This window comes from Poeciliopsis prolifica, unplaced genomic scaffold (assembly GCF_027474105.1).
Source record: "Poeciliopsis prolifica strain line A6 unplaced genomic scaffold, Auburn_PproV2 SCAFFOLD016, whole genome shotgun sequence".
Classification (NCBI taxonomy): domain Eukaryota; kingdom Metazoa; phylum Chordata; class Actinopteri; order Cyprinodontiformes; family Poeciliidae; genus Poeciliopsis; species Poeciliopsis prolifica.
The window spans coordinates 5,662,974-5,685,244 of NW_026562391.1; the positions used below are offsets into that span (position 1 = coordinate 5,662,974).

The following is a 22,271-nucleotide window of genomic DNA, read 5'->3' on the forward strand; positions in this document are numbered from 1 at the left end:
CCAATCAGAATACAGGGGCGGGGACAAGGACTTCAAAATAAAACACATCGGATTTCATCTATTTTATTTTATTTTTTTTAAATGTCTTTTAGCTTTATTGTAGGAAAATAGCAATCGGGATAGTCATTTGGTCACGCTTTAATGTCATATAACTCCTAGTTACTACAGCATTAATAAGTTACAGGTTTAGGAAGGGAGATTGAACTCTGACACTGAGCAAAAATCAAACAGGATTGTCACATACTGAAAGAAAAATGGGCAAAATAAAAACTGACAAGCACCATTTTAACCAATAATAATAATGATAATAAAAACTTTTATGAACAGTTAATAATAACTTGGCATGAAACAACGTCTGCGAACAGAAACTACAGAGTAACATTTTGTTTGGCTCCTGGTCACAGGATTCAGAGCCTCCTGCTGTATCAACACCTTGACATTCTGTCCTGCACTGATTCAACTCTACCTGAAAAATATTGCACATCATCAACACATATTTTCGATTTAATATGAAAATAAATAAAATAAACCCTTTATTCTCGCAAATTACACTGTGAGTGAATGCTTGACACTGGCCTTTACTTATAAACAACAAAATAAAAAGTCCTGAAAACACAAATAACGAAAAATAAATAAATACAATTAAAAAATACTATTAATTCTGATTCAAACTGATGTATTTAGAGGATCACATAACAGCAGCTGTTATGTGATTGAAAGCCGTCACTCTTGACTGTGAGCCCTCCTGCTTCCTCTGCTGTTTCACCTTACTCGTTTTCAGAGCTAAGCAGTGTCTGTGGTGTTTCCTCAGCGTTTTCTTCTCTCTCGGGGGGAGAGTTTTGCTGTGCCAATGGATTAAGACCAGGGAAATTTGTGCTCATGTCAATAGAGTCCAAGGTTGTTGTGGTGATCTCAGAATCGCTGAAGATTGTGTCTGAGAAAACCGAGCTAAAGGTGAATGACGAGCCAAGAGGCGGCTCCTGCAAAACGGATTTGGGATGTTTTGTGGGAACAATGACTGCTGGATCTCTTGGAGGTTTGACTGGAGGAACGGGCCTGGGCTCACTGTCTCTTACGTCAGAGTTTTGTGCTTGCTCCTGTTGCTCGGTTTGGACAGTCCCCCTGCAGTCGCTGCTGACACTGGAGCGTCGAGGTGAGCCCTCTGCTGAAGAAATCACGCTGCTGGCGTGAGGGAGACTTTTAGGAGACCTGAACTCCCCCAGCTGTGCCTCTTTCACAAGAGGGGTAGAGAAGCAGTTCAGACAGCCAGACATTGAGGATGATTTACCCTGAACATAGAGCACTGTGATCGGTGAACAAGCAGAGGCTTGAGCTTTGTCGCTTACCCCGTCGAGCTCCGAGTTAGTTTTGCCTGCGCTGCCAGAGTCCGAGGAGCGACGAGACACTTTTTTCCTCGACCCCCTTCGGATGGTTCTTGTGCCTCTCGTGAGCCAGAAGTCCTGGGACAGCACTGGATCTTTTTGTCTCTGAAACATATCTGCGTTCACACTGTTAGGAGTCGGCATCGTGGCGGCTTTCTCCCCGCTTTGCTGAAGCTTTGAGTGGGGTTGCGGGGTGGACACGTCACTGGGCGGCTGGTAGGAACATGGAGAGTTACGTGACGGGGGCTGCTGGACAGGACTGCTGCCGTTTGACCAAGGCTCATTCTCCAGGCTCAGGCTCAACTCGACGCTGCTCTCACTCTGGGCTCGACACTGGACCGCACTGGTCCCTGGAGTAGTAGAGAGATAAAGTGACATTGTTTTAAAAATACCTTGAACATTCGAAGAAGCCAATGAAAAACGGGGACTTTATAGTTCAGTAATATAACTTTAGACATCGTGGTTGAAGAAGGAATGGCGCATCGCCCCGCAAGAACCATGCAAACAGTGAAGTTTGGTGGTGGAGGCATCATGATATGGGGTTGTCTTTTTTAGCATAGGGAACTAGCAGACTTCATTTAAAGAAAGAAGACAATTTCCCAGATCTAAATAAAAGAGAAAATAATAGAGAAAATATGGGGACATTCTTAAAAATTGTACAGATGTTAACACGGATGACTTTCTAAGCAAGATAACAATAACAAACTCACTGCAACCTCTCTCTGCGCTCTATGTCCTCTTTATCTAATGTCTGATAAACGAAACTAAGACGGAAAAAATCTTTTAAAAACTATATATTATACAACATTTTGGTATGTTCCAATTTTTGTTATATAAAATTTATATACTCCTTTCAATATGTTGGAGTTTGTTCAACATCTGCTGGAAATTTCATCTCAACAGGCAAATGTGCTCAACACACTGATACGTAGGAGGAAGTAAGTAAACAGTAATGGCCGACAGGGAGCGGTAGAGCAGAGCCTCCCGCTCTCCAGTTGCGAACAGGAAAGAGATTAATTCAAAACAGGGTCATGATTGCAGTTTGAGCGGTTTAGCCTAATTCCTGATCTGGCCGCACATCTGTATGCTGACTGAATCCTCTAAAACAAGAATTCAAAGGGTTTTACCGTGATTCTGCAGCCCGTCGCTCTCCTCACATCCAGATGGCACAATGCTGCCATTTGAATCTTTGTCTGCAGGATGTAAAAAAAAAAAAGAGTTGGAAATCACCACCCAGCAAGAACAGGATCTACAGCTTCAGCCTCGGGGTGCTGTTCTACTAGTGCTGATGAAATCCAACACATCAGTTTCCGGTTGCCTCTACCTGTAAGCCAGAGCTCAGAAATGTTTGGGCCAGTGACAGGGGTGTTGTTGTTGAAATGGCCAGATGGAAGAGTGGTGGGATGATGCTGGTGATGTTGGAGGATGGATAATTCGGAGGTACTGAGAGATGGGGTCAGCAGATCCTCTTGGCCTTCATCCACATCAATTTCCTGCTTTGTCTCAAATGAGGGCGATGGCTGGGATAAGCTGCTCAAGGCTACATTGAAGGATGAAGGAATGATTGGGTGGGAGGAGGAAATGGACAGACAGGTGAAACGTGTCATGCACAGCACAGCGAAGTTTGTCCGTGAATTTGTCGCAGCTAGGAGGGCAAAACTCATGCAGCACCTCAATGTTCCTGCATGCGGCATTGTGCTCTGTCTATTCATAAGGAGTTGTCTCCGCTATGGAACAGAAATGACACTTGAAGCTGTTGCAACATAGAAAATGAGTGAAGCTTGATGAAATGAGGCTGAAGATTTGATGGACATTGTAATGTTGTTGTTGGTGCTAGCACTGTATCTTATTGCCAAAATGTCCACAAACGTAACCACCGTTACAGTTAATTAGGTTACAACTAAAACACTGATGTATTGTTTTGGAGTTTTATGCCATACGCCAACCAATAGTAGTGAATAATTGTGATGTTGGCTTTACATGGCTTTCTAATTATTTTACAAAAATAAAACCTAGAAGTGTGTTGTGCATTTATATTTTGCCTCCCTGTGTCAATAGTTTGTAAAAAGAAAAAAAATAAAAAAAGAAAAAAAATAAAACTTTTGTTATGTTAGTAAATCTTCACTTGCTTTGGATGTCAAGATACTGAATTGTTGCACATGCTGCCTCGAATAAAAAACACTCCAGTTCAGCCACTTTGGATGGATTCATTTTCAAGCCCTGCCACATATTCTCTGTTGTAATCAAATAGCTCAACTTTAAATGTTCCCACTACTACCTGCTGTGTTTTTTATTCACATATATTCTCCAACAAACCTCTGTGGACTTCACAGAACATCTGGCTTTCACTTATAAATTCTGTTCCTTCCATTTAAAGGTGAACGCAGAACATTTTTGGAGTGAAGAGGGCTGAATAGAAATGCATGTCACATTTTTCAGTTTTGTTATTTAAAAAAAAAACTTTGAAAACCATGAGTTTTTCCCTTCTAATCGTTATTCAGTACTTTGCACAAGTTGAACAAGAAAACACATTGTCAGAACACAAAATGTGAGAAAGTTTGAGTGGTATGAAGACTTTTGCAATCAGAGGTGGGTAGAGTAACCTAAAACTTTACTCAAGTAAGAGTCAAGAGTAAAAAAAAAAGCACATTTGGTAAAAAGACTGAGAGGCGGTGGTGGACATCGGCTTTTCTTACACAAAGAACGACGGAAGATGGACTTGACTTTGTCTTTGTCCTTCAGCCTGCTCCTCAAACGGGAAAACTTTTTCACGGGGGCTTTTCAAAACCGAAGCATGACCACATGAGACAAATACACACGACAATGGGAGGGGAGGAAAACACAAGGGAAAACAAAATCCAGAGGTTGACAGAAGGAGGGAATGAATCCATATAAACAAGAAAAAGACACAAAGGAAACATTTAGGAGTGTTGGAGAAATTTCACACACAAAATTTATCAGGAATAATGAGTGTCTGGACATGGCATGCAACACTGACTTGAGCTGAAAAAAATAACGAACTTTGAAGATACTCATGTGAGTTTTTAGATCAGTGTTAACAAAAAAATTCAGCTGATTCATGATTGAATGTAGTCGTACATATTTAAAGACATGGCAAAGATCAAACTGCGTCGAGGCTCAAAACAAAGAAGCACATCTGTAAATAGTTCTTAAACAAATTTACTATTTATTAACAGTCAACATTTGGTAATTCCACGTTTTGAAAGTGATGACAAAACTGCTGTTTCCTCTCTGACAGTCACAGGCCCGATGCGGTGGGTTTCAGGTTCACATACTCACTGCTGCCACGCTGCTGTGAGGTGAAGTCACCTCCAGATCCATCGGAGCTGATGAAGGAGCCACCGTAGCAGTGGGCTTCAGCCTCAGATGCTTGCGTGCTTTCAGGGACGTTTTCACGGCTGCTGGACTTCATCAGCTTCTTTAGCTTCAGAGTTATCCAGTTGCCACGCCTGTCAGCGCACATGACACAACAGAGGAGGAATTCATACGTTCAAAATTCAAACTGGGATCTTATGGTTAGGAGTGGCGATATAGGCTTAGAGTTTCATCACGATATTTTATAGAAGTATTTCAATAATGGAAATAATGTTTCTTACTTCTTTTCTTAGCTAACTGTAAAGCTGTGACTGCAGGACGCTTCAGTCACGCCTCACAGACACAAATACTGCTCTTGAAAAACATGCAATTTGTAAAACACTTCTTTTCTGTGAAATCATTTGCATAAAAAGTGAGTGTATCACTAAGCTGCAAACAGAAGCTGCACTGAATTATATTTTAATTACGCTTTTGGAGATTGTAAACTGTGACAATAATAAATCAAAATTCTTAATATGTAAAATATCAATTACAATAAATGAAAAACGACACGATCAATGCCTCTGCTTCTACTTATGATTGTTGATTTTACTAATAAAATAATAAAAAATTAAAAATAGCACAAATCAAACATTCCATTTAGCAAATCTCAAGAAGTTGACTATCCAACTATTCATATTTTAGACTTTACCTTTCCAGTTTGTAATCTTAATGTGCATTCAAACTTTCTGTTTCGCTAACAGAAGCATCTCAACAGGAGCAGCTGAAACATGGAAGCTGCTTGATTCACTCAGAGCGTTTGTGTGACTGTCAGAGATGGTTTACCTGCGAGGAGGGGAGGGGTCGTAAAACTTATACTGGTCCATTATCTTTTCCTCCAGCTTCTCCTTCTGTCTTCTCAAATCATTGAGCTTATCACTGAACAAAGACAGAGACATCATTGGGGTATTATTATTATTTTTTCCATAAAATGTTCTTTGATATGAAGCTGTCACTCATAATTCATTCAAATTTGATCCTTTCCATCCTACTGGATTACAATCAAATTCTTTATTTTTGTCTAAACAAGGTCTGCATTTGTTTACATCAGCTGTTTTAGCAAAGAAACAGCTTATAGTTCATGACGACTTATAAATGCCCACTTGCAAACATTTTCTGTTCCATTAATAAACAAAATTCACCAATTATATAGCAATCATACAAAGCCTGAATCATTTTACATGTGCACAAAGTAGTATTTGCTAGTGTACCTGTACAGCTGCAAACACTAGCAGTGATTTCCACACTGCAATAATGATAAATAACTCTAGCTTAACGTTCCAACAATCCTGATGTATAAAGTGACAAGATAATTTTTGTAAGGTATACTTTGATTTGTACTTTTTAAATGATTTATCACAGTATGTAGAAATCTGTTCTCAGTGAAACAAAACTTCTTCTGTGGCATAATCATGACATGACGTAGTGGTCATTTATCTTGGCCTGCTGTTCAAGAGCAGTAAGACAAGAGAACATTCAAGAAATCGAAACTTGTGCTAAAAAAATATCACCAGCCTGACTGCTAGTAACTGTGGCACGAGTGATTTTATTCAAAACTAAATGACTAAATAATGACATCAGGTTGTTCTGTGTGCGTTCTCTGTGCTGCTTACATATACTGTCGCTCTTCAACATGAAACAGATCCTTGCTTTCCATATTCTGCTCCAGCAAGCTTCGGTTCTGCAGCATCAGGGTCTCGATTTGACCGATCAGATGCCGATTTTCTTCTTCAAGGTTCCCTTTCAGCTGACTCAGCAACTGAACATCACATGCAGAAATCTTTAGTTAACTTAAATTGAGCTGTGCAAACAAAAGTTGGGCAACTTAAAGTATCACTAAATCCCAAATCAACTTTTCTTTTGTGGATAAGCGGAGTTTTTTAAGCGTTTCTGTGCAGATTTTAACATTTTTGTGTGAATTTGTTCAGTTTTGCAATATTTTTCCTCACACCATCTCAGTTGGGATTAGTTATACTTTGAGGTAACGCGATCATCATAGAAAGAACTGCGTGTCAAAGTATAAATTAAAAGCTGGTAGTAGACTATAAAAGACTTTGTGCTTGTCCATACCTCACACTGGTTGGTGAGTTTTGTGAAGTTGATGTCCAGCTCCTGGTCTTCCTTCTTCAGTTTGGAGAAGTCGGCCTCCAGCCAGGTGTACTTCAGGTTGGCCTCGTTCAGCTGGCTCTTGAGCAACTTGTGGTCCGCTGTCAGCGCCTCGAAGTCACTGAGAAGCAGCCGGTATGTGCGGGTGAGCCTTTGAATAAAAAAGCACAGTGAGCCCAGCGTCGGGTCGGTCCGGTGTCTGTTCTTTATGTTTCGTTACCGGTCCGTCTCGTCACGGAGCCTGGAACATTCAGCTGCTGTTGCCTGATACTGTTCTTTCTCCAGAGAGATCCTCATCTGCTCCTCCTTTAAGGTTTTCTCCCGCTCTTCCAGCTTAGTTCTCTGCTGCATCAGGTTGTTATATCTAAGAAAAATACAATAAAAAAAAATTACAGACAGAGGTCGATCACATTAGTACACATTGGCACACTTTTAGTAATCATAAACTGGTTTTATCCACATTTTATCTGGATAAAATGTGGATAAAAATGTAACAATATTAGAACTCTACACTTCATAAGTGAAGCGTTATGACATGTAGAAATGAAAAGTGAATCCAACCTTTCATTATAATGCATCAGCGTTGACAAATTCCATAATTTGCAGATATAATCATTGACCCACTAACAATTCACGCAACCCAACTGTATTTGTTATTTTTATTTAATACTTGTAAAATACTTTTTACGTTATCTATCCACTCGAAACATTGTAGTTTTATATAAGCTACAACATTTGCAAAACATGCATTTATTGGGCAGTTAATAACTTGGATCCCTGCACAACTGCCCCTGTTTGCCCTTTCTAGAGTCCGTCTCTGGGTGTAGCCTAAATAAAAGTGGAAAAAACAAACAAACAAGCAAAACCACAGTATTCATTGTCAATCTGTCAGCATCTCGTCTCTCTGACCTGTCCTGTAAGGTTCGATGCTCCAGCTCCAGCGTGCGGTGGGCGTTCTTCAGACAGGCATGTTTCCCCATCAGAGCCTCACACTCCATGGCTTGTCGCTCGTGCAGAACCGTCAGTCGCTCGTGATCTCGCAGGAGCTGCTCATGGGCGCCACGCAGCTCTTCCCGTTCCTGTACGGCGCTGTCACGCTCACTTTCTATTCCAGACTGTTGTTGCTGCAGATGAGCGTTCTGGGCCATGAGGGAGGCACTCTGGGAATTTAGTGTCGACTTCTCCACCTGCAGAGGGAGAACTATTGATGCCTTGTGTAGTTTTGCTTTACCAGCCACTATGTTGTAATGATTCAATTATCTAAAGAGTACTGAGGCGGGACCTGGAGGTTAGCGTTGTGTGTCTGCAGGGCCGTGTTGCTCTCCTGCAGCGAGGCGGCCTGCCTCTGCAGGGCGAGGATCTGCGCCTGCTGGCTCTCTGACTGACTCTCCAGCTGTTTGAGTTGGACCTGCGCTGCCTGGCGTTTGGCCTCCAGAGTGGCGTTCTTCAAGAGAAACAGATATCTTTCAGGACCACCAACAGATTACAGTACCCTCTACGGCTATTAGTGCCTTTAGATGTCTGACATAAATGATTCTTGTGCAGCACAATGTTAAAAGAGAATCCAACCGTTCGTTTCAGTGCATCAGCGTTGACAAATTCCACAATTTGCCAATATAATCATGGACCCAGTAACAATTCATGCAACTCAACTGTATTTGTTATTTTAATACTTGTAAAATACTTTTTACGTTATCTAGCCACTCCAAAATGGCAAAGACAAGAAGATATTTCATTCAAGTATGGAAGGTGTTTATGAGCCAGTTTATGGCTACTAGAAAATAGCCAATTACCCAACAATCATGCTGTTTGGTTGACATTTCCAAAGGATTTCAGGTCAAACCCCCAAACAAACCAATAAAACCTAAAAAAAATCAGAGCAAAGTTAAAATCGAAGAATATTAGCCTCTGCTATAATGTTGGTATTGAGTCTTTCTTGCATCTTGAAGGGTGTTGTGTTAAGTATTAATAACAGTGGTACCAAAAACAGTGGCAAATAAGATGACATACTCTGTACATATTCGAGTGTGCGATTAGGTCACTGAAAAAAAAAAAATTTAAAGGTTGCTACCAGATGTGCCAAAACAGTAGATGATGTCACAGCAGTGTTTGCATTCTGTTTTCAAGGTCAAACCATTATGAAATTATACTGGAACAAGATCATTCAATAATTACCTCCAAGTTTTTAATTTCTCCTGAAGCAATGGTTTCTAATCATAAAAAAAAAAAAAAAGTCATGGTATTTCAGATAAGATGTATGCATCTTTCAACTCAGTTCAATCTAATCCAGCACAAATAAACCAGGCTGGTTAGAATCTGATTAAATCCAAAACTGTCCAATTTCTGTAAAGTGCAGCCATCCATTAATTTTCCAATCCTGGTTTGACCTATTTAGGGACATGGTGGACAGAAGCTGATCCCAACTGTTATTGAGTGGGGCTATTCCTCCTCCTAAACATACACAGATCAATTTCTAATAACAGAGAGGAGACCTCTTTTTTTTTTTTACTGCAACAGACCTCTGGCAGAATCACATTCAGAGAGACAACAGTGACTTTTTACGACACAGGCTCTAGCTCTAGCTCAAACAAACTACTTACGTTTCTCTCCACTTCAATCAGGCGGTCTTTGAGCCTCAGCAGCTCCCTGGTAGCCTCCTGGCTCTCCCACAGCCACTCCGTCATGGCCTTGTTGGTCTGCGCTGGAGGGCTGGAACCCAACGCCGTCCGCTCTTCCTCCTGCCGCTGCTGCAGGGCTTCGTGGCTCAGCTTCACCTGGTGGAGGTGTGCGGCTTCACATCGAAAATCAGCTAATTCTCTAGAATGAATTCCCTACTTCTGAGATCGTAGCGTTTACACAGCGAAGTTAGGGCTCCGTTTTCATTAAGAAGCTGCTGGACTGGAGAAGCCACTGCTTTTGTCTTATCGATCATTTTTTCCTTTCAAAAGCTATTTATTTGTGTTTTACCCTATTCTCTCTTCGTTTTGTTGAAAGTTTAATACATAGAAATTAAACAAATAAAGGTCTGAACCTTTTGACTTTACTTACAGTCTTCAGCTCCTGCAGGATCTGCTGGTTTAGAAAGGAGGATTCCTGCAGCCGAGCCTCCAGAGAAGCCATCTTGTCATCTTTGATCCGCAGGGACTTCTTCAGAGACGACTCCAGCTCGGATTCTAGCATCTTGACCCTATCTCGGGAGAAAATGAAATAAAATCACGTTAGATATTTAAACACACAAAACATCTTTTATATTCATCTGAGCAGTTTGGATGAACCTGCTGTCTGCTGCTTCTAGCTGTGCATTTTCCTGGTTCAGGACTTTCATCTCCAGCTCGTGGGACAGCGTCTCCAGCTCGTTGTCTCTCTGCTGGGTTTTCAGCTTCTCACTCACCAACTCCTGATGGTGGATAGCATTTTAAATGACATAATTCCTGAACTATTTCACATTTGATCAAATTTCAACCGCAGATCTCTGTGTATTTTATTTGAATTTGGCAGACCAATCCAACACGGTGCGTCATTGTAGAGTGAAAGGAAAGTCAAATTTATGTATTTGTATTCTATCCTCTAGAGTCAATACTTTCTGTAATTGCACCCTGAGAAGAAAAAAATTAATCGTAATAGAGTAGGCCACATTAAAAAAAAAAGAAAAAAGAAAATCATAGTTTCCCATTGAAACTAGTTTATCATGTGAAATTCTGATCTTTGAGGATGTAACATATGCTTTAAATTGTAAGAATGCTCTCAGAAGTGAAATAATGAAATGTTCCCATGCAGGTTTGTGCAGGTATTTGTTTTGATGTGTTAGCTAATAGATTTGGTTTATCCTCACCTCTCTGAGGGTTGCCAGGGTCTTCTGGTCAATAGCAGCTTGTTTGATCAGCTCTCTGTTGTCTCTCTCCAAGCTTTTGACCCTCTCGGATGTTTCTCTTAACCCCTCTGCCTCCTTCACCAGCAGACGCATTTCTCTTTCCAAGCTTGCCATGCAGACATTGCGGCTGTCTAAGTTGGCTTCCTGAATTTCGGCCTGGAAAGGATGAAAATAGCAACCAGGAAACTACATTTGTAGCCCTTTTAGGTCTTGGATTGTCACGTGTTATATTAGTTCTTTAAATAAATGTGATTTTTACCTGCTGTCGGAGTCTTCGGTTTTCTTTCTCTAGTTGCCTTTTGTCTTTCTCCAGCGTGGAGGTTTCATGCTCCAGGTTCTGTTTCTCAGTTTCAAGCTGCTCCAGACGCCGCGCTGAGATCCGAAGCTCTTCCAGAGATGCCTGCAGCGCCTGGTTCTCTGCCTCCATCTCCTGAACCTCAGCCTCCAAACGCTGAACTTTACGTTCTCCAAAGGTGAAGTAAATTAGAATATAATAATGTAAACGGTGGCATCATGAATAGCTAACATAAGTACATAAAGTGAAGCTGCCAAACATACCGGTGTTGTAAAGAGAAGTCTGTAGCTGCTGGTTAAGCGTGTCCAGACCCCTGCATTTAACCTCCAGCCGCTGTGTGTGCCTGCTTGCATAAGACGAACGTGTTGGCACACCTGTGTGAGTGCTATCATGGTGTGGCCTTCTGCTCTGTGAGCCTGGGGACTGACCACATGACCCGACACAGCAATGGAACTGATTGTGGTTATTTTCCAAGGTTTCCAGACCCGACACCATTTCTTTGTCTTGATCCTGTAGGCCTCCGTTCTCCTGCGCGCGGCAGTCTGGATAATCTGTGAGTAGAATCTGACTTTGGACTCCTTCCAGCTCTTCTGTGATGACTTGCTGCTGGCAGTGTGAATCTTCTGAGAAGGAGTTTGTCTCTGATTGCTCTGCCGATGAGATAGTGGGGCTGGGTTTGGCTTTTCTGCAGCTGCTATGAGCTGCAGCTCTTAGCTCTTCGATGGTCCTCAGGAGTCTTTGGTTTTCTTTCTCCAGCTTTAAAATTTGACTCTGGGTTTTCTCGCTGACCTCTTCGCTCAGGGTCTGGGGCCCTTTGAAGAAACACACCACAGTTTGTAACTTTTGGAACCAAAGAGATGTGCATTAATGCTGACCTTTCATTTTGATGGTCTCAAATTTCCAATTTTAATTTAGATAAACTGAAATTGGGCCAGTTATGTAAAAGAAGCTGAATGAATTAGTGATCTTAGGTTTGTTTAGATGTAAATAATTTACTAAAATATCTGAATAACCGATTAAACTGGATTTAAAGCTGTTCAGATGAAGGTTTGCAGAGAACTGCATCTGAATTTCAGTCAGCGAGTTGGAAGGTTCAGTCCAAAATGACCAAAATATTTAAACCAAATAAATAATAACCAAATAGAAATGAAATGAAGAGAGGTTTGAAGACAAAATATAAAGAAGAGTTAGAGCATATCATTAACTAAAATAAAATGTATTTAGTAAAACCTAGTTTTCATTCAAACAAAAAAGATAAAAAAACTGAGTTTCAGTCAGACTTCAGATGTAAAAATGTAGCTCACTTCAATTTGTAAAATGATCTTGGTTGCTGTTATTATTAAAGTTGAATAATTCTTAATATGCTGGTTATGGCCTGGTTCAGTCATAATGATTCTTGGGACATTTCATTCTTCAGCTCTGTACTGATGAAGCCTGTTGGATGAAGGGTGAAACTTCCTCAAGGACTGTCATGTCCTGGATGACCGAGAGTCTGCAGCAGCGTGTGGCCTAGTTAAATATCAGTCCTCAGTACTGATTGTATGGGACTGAAAAAAGAAACATTCTTTTGAAACTCCGTCTTTGATTGGCTTTCAAGGTTACTAAAGTGCCAGTCCTTCTTTGGGACACAATAGCAATATTTATGCAGCTTCTATCTAATAAAAACATTTCCTCCCTGTAACACCTGCTGCTGCCATTTTTTCTCACCGTGGGAGTTTTCTGCGGTCTTGGAGAGCTGCTCCAGCTCCCAGCCCAGGTGTTGAGACTCCTCCATGCTCCTCCTCTGCGCTAAAGACAAAGCCAGGTTCTCCTCCTGAAGCTCCTTCATCCGCTTCGCATCGGCTTCTTTCTCCTGAAGTCAAAACAAAGTGCTGCAAGAATCGGCTTGCGTGACACGAGGAAGTAGAGAACATGCAACTAAATGTGGAGAACTTTTTAAGATGTTTTGGCCTGTGCTGCCTCCTCACTCTCAAATGAAAAGTTAATTTGATTTGGTTTTGATTTGTTCCTAAACAGAGTAACTAAAAAAGAAAACAGAAACAGACTGCCATCGTTCAAAGACACTAGCAAACATTTAGGGTCAGAACAAAATCACCTTCCTGTCTCTGCCTTCCTCTTGGGAGAAATATCAAAAAGAAGTCTAGCGACTTCTGTGTAAAGCATGTCTGACCTGCTCCATGTCATGGACGCGGGCCTTCAGCAGCAGGTTGTGTTTCTCCAGCTGGTGGATTTTATCTGTTCGGGACCTCCAGCCCTCCAGCTGGTCCTCCAACACCTCCTTGGTCTCTTGGAGGACCCTGTTGTCCTCCTTTAGCTCCTGTCACACGCCAAATAGATTTGCACAACTAATCAGTCAAGTTCAATTTTTCAAGCATTTTAAAGCTTTTAAACATTCTTGGCAACAAACTACATTTATGCATTTGTGGCATCAGGAGCAACCGTAATTTCTTACTTTCAAAGGAAGTGTCAGTAAAACCAAAAGTGGAAAATAATCAAATCTGCCTTCACCTCCACTTTGGCTTTGTAGAACTCCATCTTGTGCAGCTGCTCCTTGTAGCGCCCGACTTCGCTCTCCAGCTTGTCCGCCTTGATGGCGCGCTCTCTCAGGGCGTCGAGCTCATCCCGGTAGGTACGGGCAGCACGCGCATCCACCTGCAGCTGGGAGTTCTGTTTGAAGGTCAAACACATGACTTCCCTTTAGAGGGAGGACTTAACAATAAGACAATACACCTTTCACATTTCTACAAACCTGACATTCCTTCCAACTCATCCTGGAGTTTATAGACAAACACTGTAAATATGAAAAGAACTTCTGACTCAAAAGTTTTTTTGCTCCAGATATTGCATCACTCTAACAGCTTTATTGCTGTTTTAACAGATTTTGACAAGGCATTTTGGAAGCACACAGAATATGTCACTGTTGGAAATAAATATGTCTTTGAAAACAAGCCCAGGGCACGCATTGTCATCTCTTTGTGTTTTTCTTTTTGTTTGTTAAAATTCCAGGTAACCAATCCATCATCAAACTGAACATTTTGTCAGGTTACAACAAAAAAACTGTCTTTTACTGATCTACAACAAAGTTGTAGATAACTACTTATTTTTGACAAGTCATACCTCCTGTTGAATCCGTTTGAGTTCGGTCTCCACATTTTCCAGCTCATGTCTGCAGTCGAGCATCTGTTCGCTCTTTTCCTCTCTGTGGTGAAGCATGCAGTGAGAAACTAGTTAGGTGTGTCGTGTTATTTAACACAATTAGTTTTACGCACAGAGAATGGGAGAACAACTCACAAAATATTTTAAAAATTACAACTGGAAAATGCGACAAAACAAACCATTTAAAAGGGCAAAATAAATCTGTGCCTGAAATCACTGCTTGCTCAGAGGCGGCTGGATGAATTATCCCACCAACAAGAGAGGATAATAGCCTACATCAGAGACAACTGGATGGAGAGAAATGATGGAACTGAGACCTGGATTGGATCAGGGTTAATATGTGACTGTGTGTGTGTGTGTGTGTGTGTGTGTGTGTGTGTGTGTGTGTGTGTGTGTGTGTGTGTGTGTGTGTGTGTGTGTGTGTGTGTGTCGTATCCGCTGAAATGCAGAGCAAATGTGGGTCAGTGATAGTGCACCGCAATGAAACCTGCCAAGCAGGCAGCAATGTGGGCCAAACTCCGCAGGGCATCGCTTATCCTGTGCTATCTCTGCCACTGCTGTTCATTCACTCTCCTCCAGCAGCTCCAAAAGAGAAGAGCTTTTAACATTCACTAATCACTGACCCAGGAAAGTAAGAAGATGTCCACGTTCCTCTTTTCTCAAGTAAAATCTTACACTCAAAGCAAACAGCAAACTAGAAAAAAACTTGCAAAAAGAACTCAAAACATATTTCTAAATTGGGAAAATATTAATTAAGATCAGTCCCAATGGTAATTAATAAATCAAAGTATTATTAGCTCCTCTGAAGGTAAAAGTAGACCATATGACCCTGTTATTTAACTCCCAATATCATCCTTATTTTTAAGCGTATTTATATCAATATTCTCTTAATTGCTGGGACTTACAGTTCCTGCCTAAGTCGTCTGATCTTTGCCTTAGAATCAGCCAACTCCACAGCCAGATGTTGCTGGGTCCCCGCCTGCTGCTGCATGCTGGGAGAATGGCTGGCAGACTGTGGACTGGATGGGCTGCTGAGCAAGCTGACAGATCCTTCCTTCTCCAGCATCAGCTCCACTATTGTCTGCAGAGGTGAATGGAAGAGAATACAAGATGTTACTCAAAAAGAAAAAACTGCAGCTCATTTTCCACTTTTTTCTGATACCCGAATCATTGAAACGTGTGTAAGTGTGTTGATAAAGAATGCGTCGTTTGTCAGTGTTTCATTTTTACTCACTTTGTGATGAAAGTTAAAACTGATTGATGGAACAGAGACATGAGGAAAAAAGCTGGTCTCGGATTTATTTTTGAAGTGTTGACTTGCCAATACCACTTTTAACCAATTAATGGGATTTTTCCAAGGTTTTTTCTCTCCAGGCTTTAATTATCCATTTTGCTGGTCGATCTTTTCCATTTTTTACTTTCACACAATTTTTGTTCAAATATGATTGGATACAGGACTCAGCGTCCAGCGTCTTTAGCAATAAGCGTTGAGGCCCCCCCTCCTTGTCCAGGGTGTCAATGACTGTCCTGTGTACATCTATCCAATCAGCAGTTTTCCTCATGATTGTGTAACCTACTTGACACATGAGAGACCATGTGAACCACATTTAACTTTTTTTTTACAATAATCAAACTTTCTGAAACAACTTTCTGATTTCACTTTATATACTTTACATACTTGCTAGTTTTAGTATTTCCTCCATTGTTCAAACAGAGTATAAATATAAATACATTTTAAAATACGATTAAATGCCGGAAATGTGTGTAGTATAGTGACATAAATTCCACATTCTATGTGACTGTTGTCATAAAAAACAGCTTGACAAATGGGATTGATGCGCCATGCAGCCTCTGCCATACATTTACCTAAAAAGTAGTAATAAAAACTTCTCATCTTCACTTTTATTGAACCACAAAATATTAAAATAAAACTTTAAGTCTGATTTCAAGTTGATCCTTCTGTACGTCTCTAAAAACCTGTGAAGAAAGTGATGTGTGAAATGTACATCTTGTCAAAGTTGTACCTCCAGATGAGTGTCCCTCTGGTCCAGGATGTGTTGGAGGTGTGTTGCCATGTTCCTCATAGCGGTCTCCATCTCCTCTGGGTGAACACCACTGGACCCCAGCCACTGGAGATCCAGCATGTTCTCCTGAGTGTGGGTCAGCTTTTTGGTCATGAGGAAAACATGCAGTCAGTCAATGTAGTGAGAAAGGAAGTCCGCACGACAAGACTGGAAGGCGTTGAACATCTGATACCTCCTGAATGTGTCCAGCTATGGCAGCTTTTGTATCAAAGTCAAGCGTCTGAATCCTCTCAATGTACTCATCCTTTTTCTGACACTACAAACAACAAAAGATGGCAAGGTTCTTATCATAGCACACAGGATGGAAGAAAGCATCAATAGCAAACACACCTGAACTGCACAGCCCATCAATAAGAGCAGAAGGTTCTTCATTTCTTCCAGACTTTGTTCTGCAGAGAGTGAAAAAAATAAACGATGTGAGCTGGATCCTTTACGGATCGTATAAGGAGGATTTCTACCATGGGGGAAATTGACTGCTGAATTTGGGTCAACATTTGCCAAAGTTTTGCCATCACAAGTCAGTGCACTTATTAGATTGATTGTGCAATTGAATAAAATGGTTTGGGAGGAGAGAATATTGACTCTACTGCACCCCGAGTTGTATTAATCACCACGGACAGCGAGGACATCTTGTTTTAATGTTGCGATCTTCCAACAGAAACAACAAAAATGTGTGATCATTTTTTTTGCATGGATTAGTTGAAACTTTACAACAAGTGTCCTCAAATTCCCCAAAAATCTAACTTTGTGCGCTGAATATCAGCTGACAATGAAGCATACCCCGTCCAAACTCCAAAGGTCCAACAGAGTATGCAGACGATAAATCCTGTGAGGTATCTTTAAGAAACCTACCACAATACGGAGTCCTGCCCAGCAACAGCACGTCTGGCAAAGGAATCATGATTAACTGTCTCAGATTATCCTGCAGAAAAAAGAAAACAGAGGAGGAGATGGGTACTGAAAAACAAAACTTGCATATTTTGGCTGGAGGGAGACATACTGGACCTTTGGCTACATGCTTCAATAGATTTGGGTGACTGTGCATGGACAAACCAATCCAGCTAATGAATATGTGTAAAAGCTGGTGCAGCTTGCTTCTTTACTGCAGCACTGAAAAGGTCCAAAACTTGCCTCACTCTATAGGTAGCTTAGTTGTGTGAACAGTGTGATACTGCTGGTGAGGGGAAGCCAGGAATGTTAATGGCCTCTCACTGAGAAATAGAAAGCTGTGTTTTGGTGACAAACACTGTTCTCTTAGACTTTAATGCAGAAGAGTTCATTTGGTGGGCAAATGGATTTGATAAATTTGGGGAACTTTGGGGCAAATATCGCCAAGTCAAGATGTGGCACACTGACGAATGAAGAGTCCAGCTGCCAGATATTGGAAATAAATTTAGGATATGTATCACACGAAAAAAAAAATCATTATAGTAAGATTTATAACTCATTTAAGAAACTCATTTAAGCAACACCTCTTGGTATCTTTTAATGTTGTGCAGAGGAAACAGGGTGAAAAGGAGAGTCATAGCCAGTCTCTTTTTGACCCTTTAACAAGTAATAGTCTGTCAGAGGAGCGTATTTTTATAAGTTAAAGTTTCTCATCTTAACGAGATCTAAATCTTGTCTCGCTATAACGAGAAACTGCCCCTGATTTTATGGCAGGAAACTCTTCTGTAGCTGACACTTTCCAACCCAAGAAGACTTTAACTGAGTCAAAAAGTTCTTCAGAGTGCATAAATATGCCACAGCATCATCATCACAAATTTTCTCTTGGAAAATTTGTGATTCAATATTGAATTATGCAGAATAAAATGATTAATCCCAATCTCATTTGAACAGGGGTGTGTGTATGTGTGAGATCCACAGTGTCTTATCCTAAAAAGAAACAGTTCTGTGGTGATCTTTTGATTTCATGAGTCACTACAGAGCTCTGTCTGCCTGTTCGTCTGACTGCTTTACTTGCTGCTGCGTGGTAACCTCACTTCTGGGCTGATTACACATGTGTTGATATGACTGATATTTAGGCCACAGATCCACAACATGTGACGCCAATGCGAAGTTGGAACAGCATCCGAAACATGCAAGGATCCCGTTCAGGATGCGATTATGAGACAACATGTTTTGCACAGTATTAACATGAGATAAGACGCTAGAAAATTGTCCAAAAGCTCACCAGATAATAACTTCTGATTTGCTGGACAAGAAAGTTCAGGTTCTGGATCCTCTGACCTGGATCTCTGCAGACTTTGTTTGGACACTGAGTTGCAGCAGAAGGATTTCTGAAAATAGGAAAGCATAAAAAACACATGATAAATGACATAACTGCTGTTTCCAAACAGATAAACACGCAGAACAAACTGGTACGGTTCTAGACTCAGACTCTTCCGTGAAAATAAGACTAAGGTCACCATTCATTCCTAACTTTAGCCTGTGTGACATCATCCCTCCAGACTGGGATGGTTTTTGAGCCAGATGGAGGGGGCACGTTACCCTTTTCACTGGCTGCACATCAACTGGATTGAGTGGAAATGAGCCTAAATTTGAGTCGGCAAAGTGTGAACCTCAAATGACCCAAAATTATGAAGGCCAAGGCACCAATATCTTCATCTCAGGGCTGCTTGCATTCCTTTCCACACTGTTTGTTCTTTGTCCGGACCTTTATCTCCCATCTGTGTCCCACTGCCGCTAAACAGCAGGTCCTAATCTCAAAAGGGTCTCTCAATCCAAGGGATTATCCCGCCTCCTCCCCTCCCTTTATTGCAGCATTGTTTTTACATTTAACACTGCGTGACCATGAACAGGATGAGTGAGTTGAATGGTGGCAAGTTGTTCACAAGTGCAGTCTGGGGGTCATCGGTTTCTCCTCCTTCTAACAATCAGACTCTGCTGTTACTTTCTGAAGTGTCACTTTGCCCAGACATGAAGGCTAAACACACAAGCACCACCAGTTAAGGCTTCTAATAATGGATGAGGGCAAAGCTGCCAGAACAGAAGGCGAGCAAATCATAATCTCTTAAGTAGCATCTTGACAGCATATATGATGTCTTTTAAGTTTTTGGCCAGTTTGTTTTTCTGCAGCCAGAACGCTCGGCCTCAGCGCATATAAGGACTTATGCTAATTCTAACTTTTTCTGAGAAACTCTAACCTGTAAGTAATGAGGAAGTTACACTTAAAGTCTTCTGCTGACAACAAAGATCCTCTTTATTTCTGCAGTGGGACAATGGCGGCACTGTTGACGCCTGGATGCATAAAGATGCCCGATGCTGCACCAGCAGCCCCTAAATTACATTTACAGCCCTATAAAAGTTTCCAACACTGACAGGTCACTCATACTCATCCAGTTTTTTGTTTTGTTTTTTGTCATTTTTAATGTTGCCACTGGTTGCAATCTGAAAGTGCTCAGATTCATAATATGTTGCAAGAGGTGAAGTGAGGTGTATTGACTTACATTTGAGCCATTATCTTGTTCAGAATCCCTCCATCCAGAAGGTCGGAAAAGTCCAAGTGGACGCCCTCATCAGCTGGAATGAATGTCTTCACCTATTCACAAAAAAAGAGCTTTGAAGAAAATTCACAGGCTCCATAATTGCACTGATTAAGGAAAAACTCTATTAGGTTTTAACCAATGTGCAAACACATTGGTTAAAATATTTTATTATGAAAAAAACTGAGCGGAAATTCAGTTCAACACCCTAAAGTAACTTACTTACATTTAAGCTACTGCACATTTTGAAGACAAGTTTACCAACTTAAAGTAAAGATACTATGGGAAATATTTGTTGATTTATGCACCAATCGGGCATTTCATTATGACCATTAATTGCATCTCTACACCTGTTAATGGTGGCCAGGGTTTAGTGTGCACCGGTCAAGCTAACATAAAAATCCGAAGAAAGAATGGTGGCGAACCAGGGTCAGCGTTTCAGATAGCTAAAGCTCATCGGTGCATATGAAGAGCAAAGAGCAGTTCCTGTGGTGCAGTTCCAGAGATGATCTGCTGTAGCTCAGATTGCTAAAGAACCTTTCTTGTTTTTGTTTAAACATTTATGTGCCTAGAAAACAACTCATTGAGACCAAATGCCCCTTTTGCAAAAGCTTTTTGGTCATGACAGACAACAACAACAACAACAAAAAACACTTTTAGTTGTACAACATTTGAACAACAATCAAGACAAACCAACAGTAAAGACATCACAAATTATGCAACAAAACTGAAGTCAGCAAAAAGGTCTACAAAGAGTTATGCATCATAAATTCAGCAGAAGGACCAGAATCTTTTAAAGAAGAAGTTTAAACATGTTTACAGTGTCAAGTTTTTTCCTGCTTCAGTAGAGATTTTCAGAAGAGACAGTAGGAACAATCTTTGAGAACAAAGATGGCGTCATCAAGTTCTGTGGGCCTGTTGTGGTGCAAGGCAAACCATGAAGTGCTTTATGAATGAAGAGATGCCAGTGATTCAGTCTATGATAACGATGGCCATCCAACCCCAGCAGACGCTTAAAGTTTCAGATAAACCTCTGTAAGTTCGCACAGTCAGTGATACGGAGCTGTCAGGACACACAGTTTGCTGAACGCAGGGCTGCATAGATAGAAATCAAACAAATTACCCATGCTGGTCATGATGAGTATTATATGATCAGTGTTATATGAGTCAAATGGAAAAATATCTCCATTTGAAAATAGCTCATAAAAATTTTGTATCTCTATCAAGTGTTATTCTTTAAAATGAATCTATTTATTTGTTTTAACTGAAGTCAAAATATGTGAAAATTGTGTATTTTTCATTTGCTTAGAGAGACTACTGAAGTTGACAAAACTATTCATTAAATATTTAAAAAATGTGTACTACGATTTCTACAGAAACATAAAACTTTAAATATGCATTTTTGGCCAAGGGACACAGGTGGAGAGAACACATCTCACATCTCAGGGGCCCCAAAGTATTCATGAACTTCCAGCACAGTGAGCAAACAAAATAGATTTAAATTCCTCACAAAATGTTCCAGAAACTAAATAAAAGCGTTTCATAATGTCAGAGCAAACCGCTATACTACTGTCAACAAACCATGTCTGATTAACGTTGCAATATATATATAAAAAAAGATTTCAACAGAGAACGTTCACTTACCCAAGTGACAAGAGGGCTCAGCATGAACTGATCCACGGACGACAGGAAATCTCCACTTTCCATGGTTTTCCTCGTATTTTATCCCGACAGGAAGTCCAGGTCCTCTCTGAATTAGGATTTAAATAGATTTTTATATTTTTAAAAGCGCTTCATTCGGGTCCGGGGCGGCGGAAAAGTTGAGTTTGTTCCTGACTTGTCTTCGACATATCCGCATTTAGTCCCGCAACAAACCGCACACACGGACAGACATCCTCCCTGCTCGTTTGCAGCAAAAGGCATCTGCCGTCTGTATCCTCTTCCTCCTCCTCCTCCTCGCTGTCACTCGGGGAGAGTCAGCTCTGACGTATCAGCGATATTCACACAAATTCACTGCAACAAAAAAAAAAGAGGTATGACCAACAAATACATCTGCTTATCTTCTTTTTTTGTCCCCAAATTCACCTCGTTTTTCAGCGCTAATGCAGCTAGCAGTCCGTTGCCATGGCCACAACACACTTTACCGACTCACTCAGTCCAACAGTTCAAATCCAAACGGACCGGAACACGTTGCTTCTCAGCGGTCCGCACCGGTCACCGTGAAGGTGGGACAAAAATAAATACAAAAACAAATAAATAATTTACTGCGCCAAACTTTGGCTGCGACGAGACGTCGTTTCATGAGGCAACAGCGCCACCTTGTGGCTGTAAATGTGAACCGCGTTCACGACCGCGACAGCCATCCATTTACCTTTGGTTGTGTTTCAGTTAGTTTTTATTTTAAATGTATATTGTTTTGCTATAGTCGTGTTAAAATCCGTGTGAAACCGCCAAACGTTCATAACCAGTTGTTTACTCTAGAGTAGAAATTTCTGTACTCCTTCATTTTGTACCCAC

General features: G+C 40.9%; 1 protein-coding gene across 2 annotated transcripts; it reads right to left on the bottom strand.

Moving 5' to 3' along the window:
- Positions 1 to 47: 47 nt before the first annotated feature.
- On the bottom strand, positions 48 to 22,124 carry ccdc88aa (coiled-coil domain containing 88Aa). 2 transcript variants are annotated; one of them, XM_055040921.1, is made up of 31 exons: positions 21,840 to 22,124; positions 21,592 to 21,767; positions 21,399 to 21,504; positions 19,719 to 19,810; positions 18,443 to 18,548; positions 17,122 to 17,191; positions 16,600 to 16,658; positions 16,442 to 16,525; positions 16,210 to 16,350; positions 15,091 to 15,266; positions 14,147 to 14,228; positions 13,538 to 13,696; positions 13,200 to 13,346; positions 12,737 to 12,881; positions 11,293 to 11,841; positions 10,994 to 11,199; positions 10,696 to 10,890; positions 10,139 to 10,260; positions 9,912 to 10,050; positions 9,464 to 9,637; positions 8,146 to 8,307; positions 7,773 to 8,050; positions 7,084 to 7,227; positions 6,828 to 7,014; positions 6,371 to 6,516; positions 5,544 to 5,636; positions 4,683 to 4,852; positions 4,079 to 4,159; positions 2,707 to 2,922; positions 2,510 to 2,575; positions 48 to 1,732 (listed from the first exon to the last, which is right to left on the bottom strand). In XM_055040921.1, the coding sequence occupies exons 3-31, from the start codon at positions 21,459 to 21,461 to the stop codon at positions 768 to 770; spliced, it is 5,217 nt and encodes a 1,738-aa protein (XP_054896896.1). In that variant the 5' UTR covers positions 21,462 to 21,504; positions 21,592 to 21,767; positions 21,840 to 22,124; the 3' UTR covers positions 48 to 767. The 2 variants fall into 2 exon arrangements, with proteins under 2 accessions (XP_054896896.1, XP_054896897.1); XM_055040922.1 differs by lacking the exons at positions 2,707 to 2,922; positions 4,079 to 4,159 and having other exon boundaries at positions 21,399 to 21,767; positions 21,840 to 22,123.
- Positions 22,125 to 22,271: the final 147 nt, after the last annotated feature.